Below are 18974 nucleotides of genomic sequence, written 5' to 3'. Positions count from 1 at the left end.
TGGACCCTGATGCACTTAAAGGATCAAGAAGCCAACTTGCATAGAAGAGCATGGACATATGACAACTCACACCTGGCTGAAGTGACACAGGACCACATCCATCCCTGGATGAACAACGCCTGGTATAGATACATATATAATCGCAAAGAAGACAAAGATTGTTATATATGCTCACGCATGCCTGCTACAACACAGCATGCTACATTATATGGCAGACTTATGAACATGATTCAAGTGACATGCGCAGCAAGCTTTGCCAGTTTAGGTTATCAATATTCAGGAATTGTCCTAAACCACAGCGACCTCCTGACTATTGGACTATAGTTTTGGGCTGTTTTTAAATGCATCGACCAGCATCAACAAAGAGCAAAATCAGGAAATTGATGCCATAGGAATAACTGTTATGCAACACAGAGTTGCCCTGGACATGATCTTGGCAGAAAAGCGCGGACTGTGTTTTGTTTAATATAACTTGTTGTACATATATTCCAGACAATGTGCATTCTGACAATATGACAAATGCTCTACAATTACTTAGAAACGTTCAACAGGCACAGGTAACTGATTGGGCAAATGCACAAAGTAATTGGTGGAATTGGTTTATGAGCGGCTCATGGAGAACACTGATGTTTAAGGTTTTAATGTTTATTGGCCTAATACTTATTATGTTTTGTATCTTTACTACATGCATTACCCCCTGTGTAAGAGGAATGGTATCAAGAATGATATCTCAATCTCTTGTTGCATATGTCACTGTGCCAGACGAGGAAGAAGGAGAAGACGATGAGTATGAAACTAATGTGATGAATGATTATGTTTGAATGATACACATTTTATGACGACCAGACCGAAAGCACTCACAATGTAGGGTCTGTGTCTGAAACACATTGATGTATTTGCTTAAAATCGCTACAAACAGGAGGGAATGATAAGAGATTTTTTAGTTTTGTGATTATTGTTTAGTTGTAGCTTCATTTAAGATAGGAGAGCTTGTGAGTTGGAACCACCACAGGAAAGGAAAGTGGAACCAGATGTGTAGAGGAATGCGGTGACATACATACTACATCCTGAGTTAACGGTCACCCCCCTCTCTCACTCTCCTTTTAAGGAAATGTTTAAGTTTCTATACATACCAAGCTATCTCCTATTTCAACAGACAAGCTAAAGGTTTCTCCTATTATGGAAACGTTTTTGTATACTGAACATACCACTCCCACTTCCTTGAAAGCTCACTTGGAGTATAAATAAAGAATGCGCTGAGAGCCCTGCGCGGTTTTTCTGTCACATCTGTTGTGCGCACTTTGACAGCAGAGCAGATCGGACTGACCGCCCATGCGCATGTAAAAATTAGATATCTGAGTGTGACTTCATTTGCCTTTCTAATAACTTTTCTCTTCACAACATTATACATGCTTGCTTTTGGCAGCATCATCAAAACACAGCTTACATTTTTACTGCTATGCAGATGACACCCAACATTCCTGTTTGTGGGGAGTTGATATGACCTGAATCCTTGCAGCTGATTGGTCCATGTGTCTGTCAATCAGGATCCCAGTGTTTTGATTGGCTGTGGAGTTTCTGGGCGCAGTGGGGTGGATCTCCACGCTGAGTCAACCCTACAAGTCAGACGTGGTTGGAGATTCCACACCCTGACACGCCCACTGCTGCTGCCCACCTGCAGACAGGTAACACTCGGTTTGCTCCCCGTCTTCCTCCAGGACCCTTAAACCTTTTTTATAGAGATTGACAGACCATGTGACTTTCATGCATTGCATTGTGGGTACAAGTGGCAACAAAATCAAAACACTGCATCAGGCGTTAGCATTTCCAGCACCAGTAATCATCAATTCTGCTGTTTTAATCCCTACTTGCATTTTATTTGCCCAAAAACAGTTCTGTACAAAACGACGGAGAACACGGCAGCTCCGTACGAAGACAGAAGTGACGACAAGGCAAAGAAAAAAATATGAGCAATAAAATCAAAGGAGTGAAAGTGTCAGACCCACAGGAGCATGCAGAGTGGAGTAAGCACGTTAGCCTGCTGCCCAACTTTCATCACGCACATATTTATTATTTTATGGTCCTAAGTGTGAGTGCATACACTCACAACATGTTTAGTAACTTCAGATCCTGCAACAAGCCCAGGTCCAGTTTACTTTGGTGATTTGGAGGATTCCATTTCACAGCTGTGGCTGGGGTGGCAGAGCAGGTCAGCCACTAATCAGAAGGTCAGTGGTTCGATCCCAGGCTGCCTCCTGGCTGCATGCCAAATATCCTTATATTAACCCCTTATATTAACCCCATGTTTGCCTATTATTTAGCTGTTGTTAAATATTTTTTCTTTGTAACATTTTCAGATCTAATAGAAATAAAATGAGTGTTTCATAATTCATTCACTTTATTGTCTTTATTTATAACTGGCATCATTGTTTCATTCTGTTATAGAATCTTACAGGAAAGACGCAAAATTGTAAAAATCCATCAGCTTTATTAGCTGCTTTGGTGAAAAACAACAATGCAAAAAGAAAAAAAACATTGCTAACAACATAGTGGAAAACAGTTATTCATCACTTGCTTGCTTCAATACAACCCTTGGGCACATGTATGCGGACGTTTCGTGGCTGTTTTGATCTCGCTGTCTCTCCTCACCAATCAAATCTTGCTGTGGTAGCAGCTTTAAACTCGGTCTGACCCAGGCTGATAGAGGGGCCCAGTCTGGATCACATTCCTGCATTTTGTCGGCTGGTTTTCCTACAAAACACAACAAACATTAGCCCGCAAAGCCACAGTGAACAAAGCAGCATAGCAACGAATTCAATTGAAATCAATATAAGACTTATTTGTAACCTACATCAACAATTATGGTATGATAAATTACGTAATAACTACAACAGAAGACTTAATAATACAACAGCTTCTTGCCATTCTTTGTGTTTCTTTTTATTACTGTGTGACTGTTTTCGTGTGAAAGCCTGCGTGCGCTAGTACCGCTTGCCACTCGTACCCACAATCCTTTGCGGTTTTACCCCAGAATGACGTCACATTTCCATCTCTCCTCTCTGTGTTTTCAGGCCGTCCCACCCACAGTCTTGTCCGTCTCAGAGGTCTTAGACTGCAGGTAAACTGCTCGTCCCTCACTGAGTCGCCCCCCTGTGGCCATCTGAGGAACTGCAGCTGCAGCCTGCTTTAAACTCTTACTGGTGTGTGTGTGTGTGTGTGTGTGTGTTTCAGCTCAGAGCTGGTGTGTTTTCAGGGTGTGGTGTCTGAAAGGATCAGTGTGAACAACAGGACTGCCCACTCTGGACACACACACTCAGGTACAAACACACAGGTGGTTTGTGTATCAGGCTTTTGCTGCTGTGAAGTTTTAACATGGGGGTCTATGGGGGCGACTCACTGCTGCCTCTGCTGGACACTAGAGGACCTGCAGGCATCAGTGCTTCAGGTATGAGTCTCAGGTCTGACTGTTAGCTGAATGTGTGTGTGCAGGTGCGCGTCTCACTCTTTGTGACCAAGCTGGGAGGAGTCTGCAGGTGTACTTGGACTTAAGCCACACCCCCTACCCACCTGGCCTGTTGCCGGGTAACACTCTGCTGTTGTCTGGTTTCCAGAGGAGGCTGTCCAGGTGAGACACACATAGACAGGCTTATAAATGTTTGGACTCTTTGTTTGGACTCATGTCCAACAATGTCACCCCCAATAAAGTTATGGATTATCTTGCATTAATAGGCTGCTGATTTTCTTTACTCGTTTCAGGTGTTACCAGCAAAATAGTTGTTTGATCATCTGGAATGTACCCAGATTTATTTATTTAGGCAGAGATCTTGACCCCCCCAATGTTCAATACAAAGTTACGCCGATGGTTACGTACCTGTGCGGTTTACCTGTGTGTGTGTTTCAGGACAGGAAGTGTGTACTGCACGTACTTACCTGTCAGCTCCATAACTGTGGTCTCCCTGGGAGACACCAGGTAAGTTTACAGGTAAAGTCTGGTTCACGTGTTTGTCGTGCTGTTGTTTATTTGTTTGTTTGGTTTCTATCAGCTCGGCCCAGCCTCCTCCTCCTGCTCCCATCATGCACCTGGGTGAGTGGGCTCTGAGCAGCAAGCAGAGGTGCGCTGTGGGGCAGGTCAAAGGTCACGTGGTGTGTTTCCTGTTCCTGCAACTGCAGTGGAGCTGCTCGCTGTGTGGCAGCGTGTACACACAGGTACTGCATAAAATACACACAGTGTGTACAGGATGTGTTTAGTTGCAGTTTCTCGGGTGCAGTGAAAGTACTCAGAGTGCTTCATGTGTTGTTAGCGTGTTGGTGGTGTGTTAGTGTTGGTGCACGTAAGTAAAGTGTCGTTTTGGAGGAAACTGCTCACGATTTCAGGTGTGTGTGTGTTTACCTGTTGCTCTCTCTCTCTCAGGGCTGCAGCAGCTCTCAGTGTCACTCGACCTCGTCAGTGTTTCAGTCCAAAGCAAAGTAAGAGCAGCTTCCTGTTGAGCTCACCTGCTGATACGTGTTAATCACCTGGATCAGTCAGGTGACAGTCACATGATCAAACCGTGTCGCTCTGCTCTTCCATCAGGCTGGTGATTGATGACGGGACAGGTGAGGCTCACGTCTGGTTCTCAGCTGCTCTGGTTCGTGCTCTGCTGGGATTGGCTGATGCTCAGTGGGAGGGGCTTCAGAGAGCTCTCAGGGTCAGAGGTCACATCAGAGTCTTCCCTCGTGGGCAGAGCCAGGTCAGTAGCACCTGTCAGGTGTATATGTTTACCTGTCACAGGTGAGTCACGTGCTCATCGTCGTCTTTAAACTTTATTTTATCTTTAAAAATTTAAGATGAGGCTTTAACTGTGAAAGGGCACATCCTGTTTACATCCTGGTAACAGCTCCGTCTGCTCACACTCTACTGCTGAACTGGTTTGGGGGCGTGGCCACTTCCACCTTTAAAAGTCTGTAGGTGTGACGGACCCACGCTGGGCTCACGTGAACAGGAGGGAGGGGCCTTACAGCCGTGTGTTTCAGCGAGACTCAGGTCGTGCCCCTGACTCCACCCACTCGACCTGAAGAAGCAGCAGGTGGTGTAGTTCTGAGGGTAATCAGGGCTGACCAGCTCCATGTTCACTGCAACACCACACCTCCCACACGGAGGGTGGAGACCACAGGGGAGGGGCAGGGCAGCGAGAGGCATTTAGGACTCGGGTCACACCAGGAGAACCCACAGGGCCCCTCCACCCACAGGTGGAGCTGTGTTAACTGGATATTAATATTTGTCCTTTATGCAGAAAATAATTCTAATGATAAGAAAGTGAGATTAGTATCAAACAGTAACAGTTTATAAAAACACAAACGTGGAGTCTAAACTGAGACGTCCTGTTTCAAATAACAAGAACACGTTTTAACTCCATAAACTGTGACACGAGACTCTTTATGATTAATGAGCACTTATTTCCATTTATGGTTTGAACTCATTTCTGTTATTTGTTATTTACTTTGCAAAGATCAGTTTGTAGACTCGAGTTCAAACTGAGGGTTTTCTTCATATTTACAGTCGGTGTGAAAACGTCAGAAGGTTTGAGTGAAAAGAGAGAAACAGATGTTTGTGAGGATTCACGTTGTGGATATCTGAGGTTATCAGAGTGTCAGGAAGGGAAACCTGAAGAAAGTCAAAGAGCCGCCCAGCACAGAACAAGCCTGTCAGAGCAAAGACTTCAAAGACTCTACAGGCTGCACAGGGACGCGCTGTGAGCTCACAGAGCTCCACGTCTGCAGACACCTTCAGCCACACTGCTGAGGACGACCGGGACAAAGACCTGCAGACTGAAACGTCCTGTGGTCAGAGGAGGTGAAACGAGAAGAAGATGCAGCTACAACCCAAAGAACAGCGTCCACACTTGAAGCACGGTGGGGACGCTGTGGGGGGGCCACCACAGAGAGAAACAGGCGTCCTGCAGGACGTTTCCACAGGGCCGAGCCGTGAGTCTGCAGAGACATAACCTCTGTGTCTGTCTCAGGTGTGTGACGGGGACGCTGACGACTTCCTCCTCCACTTCCTGTTGTGTCTGTGCAGCAGTGATGTCATGATTCGGCCGCTCAGCCTCACCTGCAGGAAACACACCAACCAGAGACCAGAAGGTAACCCCACCCTCACCACCCTCACCACCCTCACCACCCTCACCACCCTGACCAACCTGACTGCAACCTTCAGAGTCGTGTGTGTGTGTGTGTGTGTGTGTGTTTCAGAGGTGAGGAGGTTCACTCGAGGAGACAGAGAGTTCCTGACCAGACTGGCTCCTCCCCTTCAGCTCACCTGTCTGCACCTCCACCCTGACTGAGCTCCACCTGCTTCGTTCTGACTTCATCTGTTCTACGTGTTCGTACAAATAAAACTTTATTGTTCCTCCTGTCACATGGTATCTCACCTTCACTGACCCTAACGCAGGTGATCAGGGTCAGAGGACACACGAAGCTCTCTGGGTTTAACCTCACACGAAAGGGGCGGAGCTGTCATCATCACATGTGTGTTCTAACATGCTTTAATGATGGTATGAGCTGAAGATGAATAACATAAAGTTAATAGTTTATCTGCAACAAAACTTTTTCACCGCTTCAGTTTTTGGTGTCGGGTTCTTCTCCACATACGGTGGTTGTTGTCATGGAAACAGTGTTTAAAGTGAAACTTTGACTTTGTCTTTATCTGTAAGACAATCGGGCCTTGGATGGACGTCGGGAGTTCTTAACAGCAGCTCGTTGTTCATTCTGATGTTGTTTTTTTAATTATATTTTATATTTAATATCATATATTGGCCTTTTTCAGCTTTATTTGAAGGGCCACGGGTCAGACTCCACCTGGGCCTGCCGCTCTCAGCCTCACTCTGAGGAAGCCCACAGTCTGTCACAGTGGAAACTACACCGGGGGACCCGATCCTTGGGTGGACCGATTTTTGTTTTAGCGTGTTTTGGGGTTTAAAAGCCACAGAGACGCGGTGCTTAGAAAAACTGCATTTCAGCTGTGCTGATGCTCCTGACACGTATAAGACTGGGGAAACCTGCATTCAGCTGGAACTGAGAAACACTATGTCCAGATAAACAGAACCAACTTTTGGAGAAAAGTAAAAGATTCTTCATCAGACTAACAACTAAAAACATGACACTGACCTTAATTGTATGGGCTACATCAAATATATTCAAGACCGACAGTAACACTTCTCACTGCTGCTAATTTTAACAAAACAAACAAAAAGTAGAAAAAGGCAATTCACCAAGTCTTGAAAAGTAAAACTGAAAATAGAAACACAGAATAAAATAAAATATCCATCCAGATCTTTACAACCAACAACATAAAATCTATCTTAATTAAATGGCCTAATTCTCCAATAAATTAGCAATAATAAAGTAAGAAAAAATAAGATATTCAATTTATGGACGCTCAAATTAACAGAGTGACATTAAACGCACCTCATTGCCTGCCGTAGCGTTCTTCGCAGCTGCACTTCACCTCAAAGGTCGGTTAATACATCGGATTTAACTAAACCAAAGTCCCGCAATTAAAGGAAAATCAAATGTTTGTAACAAATACAATGAAGAAGATTAAAATAATTCACTGTCAGTTACTGTCGCTGTGAGTTTGACGAGGTTAGCTGCTTCATTTGGTTCTGCCTAAAGTTACAGTTCTCTCAGTGATCGAGTGTTTATATGATAAGATACATGTTTAATGCAGAAAGTTGGAATTACAAGTTGGTAAGAAGGTTTTTAACAAAGGTTTGATTTAAGCTTTAAGTTCAAAGGTGAAAGAAATTTCACGTTTACTGAAGGAAGATCAAGGCGAACAAGGACATAGGTCAAAGGTCAAGATAAGGTAAGGTGACAATAGATTATATAGTATAGAGTTGAGCTAAAACCACTGTAGACACTGGTAGAGACCTCAAATCATTGTTACTGAGGAATTCTGCCTTAAACAGTAAAGTGTTCTTTAACAGTTTGTGTGTGTGTCTGCAGCTGTTCTTTGTGTTGTTGCTGGATCGTTGCCTCAGGGGGAAAGTTGTGTGTGTGTTGAACATGCAGACTAACGGTGTGTTCACACCGAACGCGATGGACGCGAACAAAACGCCCCAAACGCCCCTAATTTGACGCGTGCTCATTCGCGCCTCAACGTGTTTCCAAAAAAAATCCATAGCACGTCGCGTGAACCGGAAATGTGGGAGGAATGTGGGAGGAAGTTGTGCCAGACCGGTATGTTTGCTAGATGGCAGCTGTCGAGCTAGCGCTTGAAGAGAGAGTCTCCCTTCTCTATGTACTGTGGAGAGCAGAGCAGCGGCGTAAAAGACGTCCTCGCCGTACCTGGGTCCATCAGGTCCTCCAGAGGCCTGAGCAGTTTGGTGAGTTTCACCATTTGCTCCAGGAGCTGCGCCTGGATGACGGCCGATTCCAGCGATATCACCGGCCAGTTTGAGGACCTGCTTTCCCGTGTCGGTCCCAGCATCGCCCACCTAGACACCAATTACAGGCGCTCAATCCCACCTGCAGAGCGCCTGTCCGTCTGCCTGAGGTTAGTAAAAGTATTTAATACGGTAGTCCTTTATTGATACCTGTGCTAATATATGCTAAACCATCCATTTATACACTGCTAACATGGATGTGCTATGCTAACAGTGAATGCTGTCGGTGTTTACTGACAGCAAACTGTGGTACGGAGACGACTGTTTATAATATTTCTAGTGATGCTCAGAAGCTCTCGTCAAGTCCCGATTTAATTCGATTTATGCTGTTATCAGTGTTTGAATGATAGCATGGCTGTGGTGTCACATCAATGTATGCGCTCGGTGTTTGCTGATATCAAACTGTAGCATTAGGACCACTGAGTTATCCTTTGTAGTGATACTCACTCCTTTTTATTTAGACCTGGTTTAATTCTGGGATAGTTGAATATTTGTATATAATCCCTGCAGCTGTCAGACTCTATAACAGGGGTCACCAGCCTTTATTAAAACAGTTAGATAAAACTGAACAGTTTGGTTCATCTTTAGTTACATGGTTCTATCTTGATAAGCTGTCTTATCACAGATTAATTTTTCAAAAATATTAATGATTTAAGCAAGGAAAGGGCTACATGTCAACATACAACTCTTTATTTCTATTAATGTCTTACTTCATTCCTACCTGATTGACATGTTTAGGAATCATGAGTGATTGGCTCACTGTAGGGGTAAAAGTTGCTACCAATCAAATTATGATATGTTAAAGTTAAAACAAAACACAACTGTTTTAGATATTATCTAATATACATTTTGTAATTATCCTTGTAATTACAAAATGTTTTATGTAAGATTTAAGTTTTGTGATTTAAATCTGACATCACAAAAGTATTTTGGAATTTGAATAATGTATTTTGTAACTGCAGTACACATAATACTGATTTTGAACAATTTTGTCCAGGTTCCTTGTCACCGGGGACTCCTTCAGGACCAAGCATTCAGTTACAGAGTCGGTGTGTCCACGGTGAGCCAGATCACCCCCCAGGTAGCGACGGCCATCTGGGACTGTCTAGTGGACGACTTCATGGCTGTGCCTTCACCTGGAGACTGGCGGTCCATCACAGAGGGATTCCAGGAGCTCTGGAACTTTCCTCTGTGCTGTGGAGCTCTGGATGGGAAGCACGTCCAGACAAAGGCACCCATATATCATATAGGAGACACACACATTGATATACACTAAATATTTATTCCATTTCTTTTTTTGTGGTGCCCAAATTTATGCACCTGCTTGATTTTGTTTAAACAATTATTGCACACTTTCTGTAAATCCAGTAAACTTCTTTTCACTTCTCAAGTATCACTGTGTGAGTCTCCTGTATGATATATTTAACTGACATTTTTTATTGTAACAACCAACGATTTATACAGGAAAATAATGTCTATTAACAAGGTTGCCCAAACTTTTGCATCCCACTGTATTAGTATATTTTGTCATTAGTATAACATGAAATAAATTCTACATGTGTCAAGTCGTGTGCCAACATTTGCTGTGTAGTAGAACTGAGACATTAGTCATTATAAAAATTTATTTGAAATAATATTAAAATTCTCAAACAGAAAAACATTAAACATAAATATATCAAATATAAGTATTTACAGAGAGACAGGAATAAAAAGGACCAGCTGCTCTCCAGAGCAGGAACAAGGCTGAGGAGGAAATGCTCCATTGGAGACTGGTGTGGCCTCTTCAGGGACTCCAGGATGGCCAGCTCCACCACCGATGGACCGTCCTGGGACCCGTCCCTCATCTGCCTCGGAGCCGTCCTCCTCTGTGGGCCTGTAAAACAGCACAAAACACAAAGAAATGAGAAGGCTGCTACTAGATTTTAATTTCAACATCGAAAAAAAACAAAACAGGATATAATCAGATTGGTTGTAGATATTTAGTAAAGGTGATCACAAGGCAATCCCACCGAGTAAAAAGGTATCAGTGCTGCTGTACATACCTGTGGGTGCAGCAGCAGGAGCTCAGGGACTGGGGAGCCAGGAGAAGCAACAGGGGATGCTCTGCTGCAGAATCAGTTGGCTCTATCAATACAGTATTAAATGTTAACATGTTGAATATAATCAGAGAAAGTATATACAGTGGTCCCTCATTTATTGCAGCAGGGGTTCTCAGAATAACTAGCCCCTGGCCACGTACTTTATACACTGTTTTCCCCACACACATGAACATTGGTCACAGTTCTCACAATCGAGTCTCAAAGTGCAAACCTTTGTAGATAAACGTAAAAGTATTATTATGCCGCGGTTTGTCTTCATCTGCCTGCCACTTTCGTGCGCCTTTTTCCCCTCACGGTGCAGGTGTCTATTTCCGAATGAGGCTCATAGTTATGGGTGTTTTTGTGCTGTTTTTTCTATTGGACGTGATGGTTATCAAAACCAAACGTGATAAATTTGGCAAGCGCAGGAGACACGACACGGAGGAGATTTGTCAATCAGGCTGCAGAATGCAATGCTGTACGGTGCAAAAAAAAAGCGAGGCAGTGGCGGATGAACAGCGGGACCACTGTGTGCTGTTTATTAATAAACAAAATATATTCCTATATGACAACATGCATAACAGCAGAACGGTATTTGTAGTCAGTGGGAAAATAGCGGTGGCTTGCTAGCTTTTGTGCGGCTTCCCCGGGTCAGCGAAAACTTTAGAGAAAACTTAGGAGAAATGAATGAACTTACCAGGTTGCCCGATCTCTTCACATATCTTCCTCCAAGCTCGTCCTTTATATTCCTGTCTCGGTACAGAAAGCAGCTGGTGTCGTACAGCTCCGGGTTGTTTGCTACATTGATTAGCCTTCCCTCCATTGAAGTATGAAGGGCTTTGGCTGGATCTGCCCCTTTGACCTAGGTCACAGCCACGTCACCAGGCTCCTGATTGGTTGTCGCGGTGCGATTTGACGCTGGAGTTTTCCAACTCGAGCGGTAGACGCGCGTGGTTTTTTCGTGAGTCAAACGCTCCAAACGTGCTAGACTGACGCACGTTTCAGGCGTTTCGGCGTTTTCGCGACGCAAATCTGCTTCCAAATTTTTGCGGGAGCCGCAAACGCGGGTCATCGCGCTTTTCCATTGACTTTACATGTAAACCTGACGCACTATTCGCGTCCATCGCGTTCGGTGCGAACACACCGTAACAGAGACTGCAGCTGTCAGCAGCCACACACACTTTCTATTCTTCAAATCAAATCACAGTGAAACATGTTCACTGACAGCTCAGCTTCAGCATCGTCTTCATGCTGTGACTGCAGCCGTTCAACTCTGTTTGTCTTTAAATCATCACAACATGGAAATATAATCATCAAAATGATGTGACTGGAAGGATGCAGCAGTCTGTGCTCCACCTTTCTCCTCCACACCTGCAGGTGGAGAACATGGATGCATGAATCTCTACAGAGTTCTTTGAATATTATCCGTCTCATCAGTTTTCAGTGAACAAAACTCCTCACAGAGCCAAAATAAGCAGTTTGTATCCAACATAACTCAGCTGGACTCTGATGCTCCGTATAACAGCCACACATGAGTCTGGATTCACTCAAAGCATTGAACAAACTTTATTGTAAATGAAGCTTTTGGACATTTATTCTCTGATATTTGCTCTTCAGCTCGAGTCTCCATCAGTGGGAACATTTCCTGATTCAACTTTTCTTCTGTTCAAATCAAACTCCATGAGAATCAAAGTGTGAATCAGAGTCCTGATGATCAGATTCTATAGAAACATGGAGACTGTAGAGGATTTACACTCAATATGTTCATTTGTTCCCTTCAAGAAAAATCAATCATTCATCCAATTAAATCAGTCGTTGATCAGTTTGATTGACAGGACAGATGATCAGAGGTGCAGAGTTTTTACCTCCATAATTAGGACAGGGACTGAAGGATGGGTGGAGTTTGTGAGTGAAGGAGCAGCCAGTAAAGGAGTAGATCAGAGCTGCAGCACCTACATCATAAAAGGAGACCAGACCCTCCTCATAATCCACAAACACCCCCACCTTCTCAGGACCAGGATGAAGACAGAGACGGACTGAAGGACCAGCAAGAGCTTCGTACTCATTTCCATTTCTCAGCCACACAGTCCAGAAACCATCCTGAGGACTCGCTGTGATGTTTCCCTTCCTGTTGATCGACTCTGTGGCCACTCCTAAATCCCACTCAGTCTTTCCTTTAACCTGAACCTCAAAGTAAAATCTGCCTGAAGAGAAACTCTGCTCTCCTAAAACATCAACACAGTAAGAAAATCTCTCTGGGTTGTCTGGAAGATTCTTCCTCACATCACTATGATAAACTTGTTTTCCATCATCAGACAGGATGAGATCAGGATGAGCTGTATCAGGATCCAGAGTCACATCCACCTCATGCTGCTGGACCCTCTGCAGCTCAGCCTCAAACAGCTTCTTCTTCATGGGTTTCCAGACTGTCTCCTCCAGCTGAGCCACAGCTCTCCCCACAGTCCCCTCATATGATGGTGGATGAACTCTGACCTCTGTCCAGTCCTTGCTGGGTGGAGCAGCTTTCAGAGAGGAGAAGCTTTGGAGGAGGTGGAGGTGGTCTTCAGAGCGTGAGAGCTGCTCCACCTCAGAGCTTCTCTCCATCAGCTCAGAGATTTCCTGTTCCAGATCTTTGATGAGACCTTCAGCCTGTTTCTCTGTAGCTTCCTGTTTGTCTTCGATCTCCTTCATGAGCTCCTTCATGCGTCTCTCAACAGACTCCATCAGAGCCGTGAAGACCTGAACACCTTCTGCTTTCTGTCTGTCTGCAGCATCTTTACTCATCTTCACCGACTCTGTGATCTCCTGAATCTTCAGTCGTCTCTTCTGGATCATCTGCTGAATCTCAGCCTCTGTCTTCTCCAGCTCTGCCTTCTTTCCTTCATATTCTTCTCTCAGAGGAACAAACTCGTGGTTCTTGTGGTCTAAAACAGAGCAGAGCATGCAGACACATGTCTGGTCGGTCTTACAGAACAGCTCCAGGAGTTTATCGTGCTTCGTGCACATCCTGCCTTCCAGGTTCTCCACAGCATCAACCAGCTGATGTCTTTTCAGGCCTTTCAGTGTCAGATGAGGCTCCAGGTGAGTCTGACAGTAGGAGGTCTGACACACCAGGCAGGACTTCAGGGCCTTCAGTCTGGTTCCAGTGCAGACGTCACAGGGAACTTCTCCTGGTTTGGCAGCTTGTTGCTCTGAGCTGCTGCTGCTGGCTTTCTGCTGAGCTTCACGTCTGAACTGAGCAACCATCTCAGAGAACAAAGTGTTGACCCTCAGCTGAGGTCGAGTGTAGAAAGTCTCTTTACACATGGGACACTGACAGCTCTGATTCAGGTCCCAGTGCTGACTGATGCAGGTTTTGCAGAAGTTGTGTCCACATGGTGTAGAGACTGGATCAGTGAACACATCCAGACAGATGGAGCACAGAAACTGATCTTCAGATGGCAGATTGCTGGCAGCAGACATGTCTGCACTCTGAGGGAGAAAGAAAAGAAACATTTGATTCAAAATTCACTTTAAATTTCATTTTTAAACAGAGAGAAACAAGCGTCAGTAGTCTGAGGAGCTTGGAGAGAAAAGCGTCTGGACTTCTTTAAGTTTCTTTTCATCACAGAAGCTTCTTCACCTCATCCTCAACACGGACCAAGGAATGAATACTGCACTTTTGGAAGAACTCCCTCCCCTGCAGCCTCTTATCGTCAAAGGGACGGAGGTGGAGAGGGCAAACAGCCACAGATTCCTGGGACTGCAGGTTACATCAGACCTGTGCTGGACTCTCAACACTACAGCAACTGTGAAAAAAGCCCAGCAAAGGCTTTATTTCATTCAGCTGCTCAGGAAAGCTGGCATGAACCACCACCCTCTCACCCAGGCCTGCAGAGGACTGATAGAGAGCATCTTCACCGCAGGCATCACAACGAAAAAGTTATCAATCGTTCTTTTCCTCTTTTCTCATTACCCACAGCTACATCCACTCCTATCAGGCCGCTCACCTCCTGCACTTTCAAACGTACACACGTAGGCCTGCAGGAATATCTGGACCACGGCCAATCAGAGAGGCCCTGCCCTCTCTCTGATTGGTTTAGCCAACGATATGGGCATAATGTGTTGTTGACCACACGGAGACTTTCAGAGTTGCAGAGATTTTCTTTTGTTTTTGCTTGAATGGCTGATCGTACCGGTGTGACCTATTTGTTTAGGCTACGTCCACACTAATGCGTTTTCGTTTGAAAAAGCACTGTTTTCTCTCCACTTTGGCCTCCCGTCCACACTGAGACGGCGTTTTCTCTCCACTTTGGCCTCCCGTCCACACTGAGACGGCGTTTTCTCTCCGCTTTGGCCTCCCGTCCACACTGAGACGGCGTTTTCTCTCCGCTTTGGCCTCCCGTCCACACTGAGACGGCGTTTTCTCTCTGCTTTGGCCTCCCGTCCACACTGAGACGGCGTTTTCTCTCCGCTTTGGCCTCCCGTCCACACTGAGACGGCGTTTTCTCTCCGCTTTGGCCTCCCGTCCACACTGAGACGGCGTTTTCTCCAAGGAAAACATTTTGAAAACGAAACATTTGGAGACGGTGCGTTTGTGTCACAGTGTGAACAGTGAAAACAGAGACTTTCTAAAACGATGATGCATGTTAGTCATGTGATGCAGTCATGTGACCAATTAAACAAAGGCATTATACAGCAGCAGTTTTGACAGCCCTATTAAAGACTAATATCAGTCTGCACGTGCTCCACAGAGCTTTTCTTCAAATTCTTTAATTCTCTCTCGCTTTTGCAACTTTGTACTTTTGTGTTACTCGCAGCAACAACTCCACCTCATCGTTAGTCCATTTTAAAACTCGGTGCTTTTCCTCGTCCTTTTGCCGCGACGTTTCAAACAGCCGGAAAGTAAATAAACGGCAGACAGAAATGAGACAGGTCGAATCGTCTTGCGTTTCACGCACACGCAGGACTGGAACGTAAGCGTTTTCAGCCGTCTTAATGTGGACGCACAACTCTGTGAAAACGACTGAAAACACTAGTGTGGACGCGGAGCGCTGTTTTCAAATCTATCCGGGCGAGTGTGGACGTAGCCTAAGTGGCACCATGGAGAAATGAGGTGGCGCTCTAGAGCCCTGATGGAGTGAACAGAGTGAAGATTTGTGTAGAAGCAGGAAGTGTGATCAGCTGCACTCACCACTGTTGCTGAGAGGAACCTGATGGACTCCAGTGAATCTTCTTTCAGAGACAAACAGGACTCGACTGCAGCTCTGCTGCTGCTCTCTCACACTTTCACTTCTGCAAAATGACGTTGAGCTTCTTGTTTTTCAGCTGTTGCTCCGCCTCTTCCTGCCTCTCCCTTTACAGGAATCAGCCGGTCTGTACTCAGTGACTGTGTGCAGCCGGTGGGAGGAGTGAGGAGTGGTGTGTGGGTTCACACAGTAATGACGGCCTCAGGTGATCAGGAGAAACTCACCTGGATTTCCTTTTTCCACAGCAGACTGAGAGCTTCAGGTGGGCCCTGAAGGAGGTCTCAGACACAGGTGGTAAAAGTACACAGTGTGTACTGAAGTAGAAGTACTGCTGTTAAAAATACTCCAAGTACTAATTCAACTTCTTTACTCAAGTAAAAGTAAAACAGTAAAAAAGTCCTGACTGTGAAATGAGAGTAAAAAGAGCTGATTGAAGAACATTTCTAACACGTGTTTATACAAAGCTAACTGAACCATGTGCTGCATCAACGTGATAATAAAATAATATTATTCACTTTATTTCTAATAAATATTCCCAGCTTGAATCAGACAAGTTGAACATGAGCAGAGAAAAAGAAGGAAATCCAAATATTCCTGTGTTCAGTTTTCTCCATTGTACAGGCCGACTGTGCCTCTAAACAGGAACATGAGCAGGAAGAGGCTGAAGTGGATTCAGCAGGTGGAGGATGCCTAACATCAGCTGGAAAGATTTACTGTGACGTTTGTTTGCTGTTTTCGCCTCGTGCACGAGAACATCACCAAATAAACTCGAGACAGTTTTTAATATTTCATTGTTCAAGAGCAAAAAGACTGACGGACTGTGTTTAAGGCAACCTCACAAATGTCACACATGAAATATTCAGTGTTTATTTGCTGGTTTGTCGGCAGCAGCTCCTTAAAGTCTGTCACACATCTGTTTGACCGTCTCCAGTTAATCTGAGACACCAGTTAATCTGCAACACCAGCATCAGGCGGCTCAGCTGATCTCTGGTGTGTAGCTGCTGTGCTGCGGTCCCATTCCTCAGGGAAAGTAACAGCAGAACAAAAACTCTTGATCCACATGTTTGAAAAGAAAGCTTTTAAACAGATGAACACACTCAGTAAAGGACAAAGAAATAAGTAAGAAAACATTAGAGTAAAGAGTAAAAGCAGGAGCAACTGAAACAGGCTGCATGCTAGCTGACGCATGAGCACTAGAACTGTTAAACTTCATTGTTATGATTTTAGCACCGAGTTACATGAAATCCTGCATCAAAAAGAACAACACAGCGATCACAGACATGTTTCTGCCAACAAACCAACATTAACCCAGAAAAGCCTTTAAAACAACCTGCTGTGGTTTGGAGTAGAGATTCCTGAATTTACCAGGTGCACCTAAAGGCAGCACAATTTAAACCGTAAATAATGATGTAGGTGCGCAAATCCTTTTCAAGCGTCACACCATCAGATGAGCCGGCTTACATTTGTTGCACTTCTACACCAAGTTTTTAGATTAGATTAGATAAAACTTTATTAATCCCTCGGGTGGGTTCTAATAGCACAGCACCGACAGAAGTTACAGAATGTGAGCTGAAATATACCATATATACACATATATACATACAGAGTATACAGAAGGGATCATAGAGTAAATAAGAATACAAGGGAATTCCACATTTCAAGTATTGTGAGTCTTCTGCACCATTGGATGTTAACAAAAGTTTTGCACAGTGAAAGGCACTACAGCTTTCTTATACGCTCGCGTTTCTTCGTTGCTGATTTTTGTTCCACAAACCAAAAGAAAAAAAGAATCAACCTTTAATATATTTTCATGTGTGTTTCAAGCACTATGACATATCACACACACACATGCTGAGTGTGTCACTGATGAAGCTGTGACACAGCAGCTCACTCAGTCCAGTCCAGGTAACAGACTCACCTGTTAGCAGCAAGTCTGAGAGCCTCCATCCTCAAAGACCCCACATCCCCCCAACATGGACTGTTCACAGTTCTACCCTCAGGACGAAGGTTCAGAAGTTCAAAATCCAGAACATCCAGACTCAACAACTCCTTCTTCCCACTGCTATCAGACTCTTGAACAGCTGACCTGTTTTAACAGTAATGTTTGCACATCAGGTCATCTTTCATATCAAGCTCATAGCTCCTTTGCACATCCATCTACCTCACACTTACATTTAGTCTCATAGTATTCATAGTATTTGTATTTTATCTTGTTCTATTTGTATATATTAGCCTGCATCTGTGTGTGGACAGCACAGAGATCCACATCTGAAACCATCAACAGTCACATGTAGATCTGCTTCAGCTTCAGCTCTGTGTTTCGTTTTTGTCTGATCTTCTCTGAAGCTTCCTGACAGTCAGCAGCTTTGACCTTTGACCCACATGAAGCTAACATGTGACACAGAGTCAGGACGCTCCGTGGAGATCCATCAGAACAGCAGAAACACGCTCGGGGTCATCATCGTTATAAACTTCTAATGTGAGAGAAACAGCTGCAGAACATCTGGCTGAGGTTAGTTAGCTGTTAGCTGTTAGCAGAGGAAGGCCAAAGCAAAGTTGTACCTTCATCTTCCTCAGGGCTCAATACAAACTAAATACTTTATCCTGTATATACACACAGGCTGCTCTTCATCACCAGCTCATCCTCCTGGTGACCTCACAGTTAAACACACATACCTCAGCTCCTCTTTGACCTCTGCATTTGGTGCCCTCCTCCTCCTGAGACGTCTCCAAATTCAGGCTGTTAGATTTATAAAACTGTACAAGTCAGTCTTAATGAGGAAGATCGAGTGAATCTGATTTCTGTGATCTGTGGATGGAAATCTGGGTTCCCAGCCTCTTCCTCACAGTCAGGAATACAGATCATTCCCTCAGCACTGGGATGGGAACCTGGAAGAGCTGAACGGGACCATCAGAAGCTCTTTGAGTAAATGCAGCAGATACTCTTCAGTCCTGTGGATCCTGTGGATCCTACAGTCTAAGATCCAGAACTGTCACTAGGATGGTTCAGTCATTTCTCATCAGCTACAATTAGAACTCAGAGCTGAGCAAATACAATCAATCACATGCTGTAGAAACACAGAAGTTTCTATCCTTCAGAAAACATCTGACAAAAAGATCTAAAACTGTGTGAAAAGCAACACTTGTTGTTGTCTAAATGTTTGGCCACAGCTGTAGATTACACTGTGAGTGTTGGTCAGTAATTACATTTTTAATTTGTCTTTGTGCAGTTACAGGTGAAC

General features: G+C 44.5%; 2 protein-coding genes across 2 annotated transcripts; one reads left to right on the top strand and one right to left on the bottom strand.

The window, feature by feature from the left end:
* Positions 1-1529: 1529 nt before the first annotated feature.
* On the top strand, positions 1530-6397 carry LOC146389418 (CST complex subunit CTC1-like; the record flags this gene model as incomplete). The annotated part of the gene is made up of 10 exons (XM_084914391.1): positions 1530-1685; positions 3072-3118; positions 3232-3317; positions 3490-3625; positions 3902-3970; positions 4044-4206; positions 4412-4467; positions 4574-4730; positions 6003-6123; positions 6232-6397. Coding segments are annotated over 10 exons (1083 nt in total), but the record flags the coding sequence as incomplete, so codon positions are not given.
* A 5649-nt stretch (positions 6398-12046) lies between these two features.
* Positions 12047-15825, bottom strand: LOC146389417 (E3 ubiquitin-protein ligase TRIM21-like). The gene is made up of 2 exons (XM_084910964.1): positions 15678-15825; positions 12047-13975 (listed from the first exon to the last, which is right to left on the bottom strand). Exon 2 carries the CDS (start codon positions 13964-13966, stop codon positions 12308-12310), a length of 1659 nt encoding a protein of 552 aa, XP_084767090.1. The 5' UTR covers positions 13967-13975; positions 15678-15825; the 3' UTR covers positions 12047-12307.
* Positions 15826-18974: the final 3149 nt, after the last annotated feature.

Source organism: Perissodus microlepis, chromosome 3 (assembly GCF_051167445.1).
Source record: "Perissodus microlepis isolate ML-2025 ecotype Zambia chromosome 3, ASM5116744v1, whole genome shotgun sequence".
NCBI classification, from domain to species: domain Eukaryota; kingdom Metazoa; phylum Chordata; class Actinopteri; order Cichliformes; family Cichlidae; genus Perissodus; species Perissodus microlepis.
This window is presented reverse-complemented; position numbering and strand designations above follow the sequence as displayed.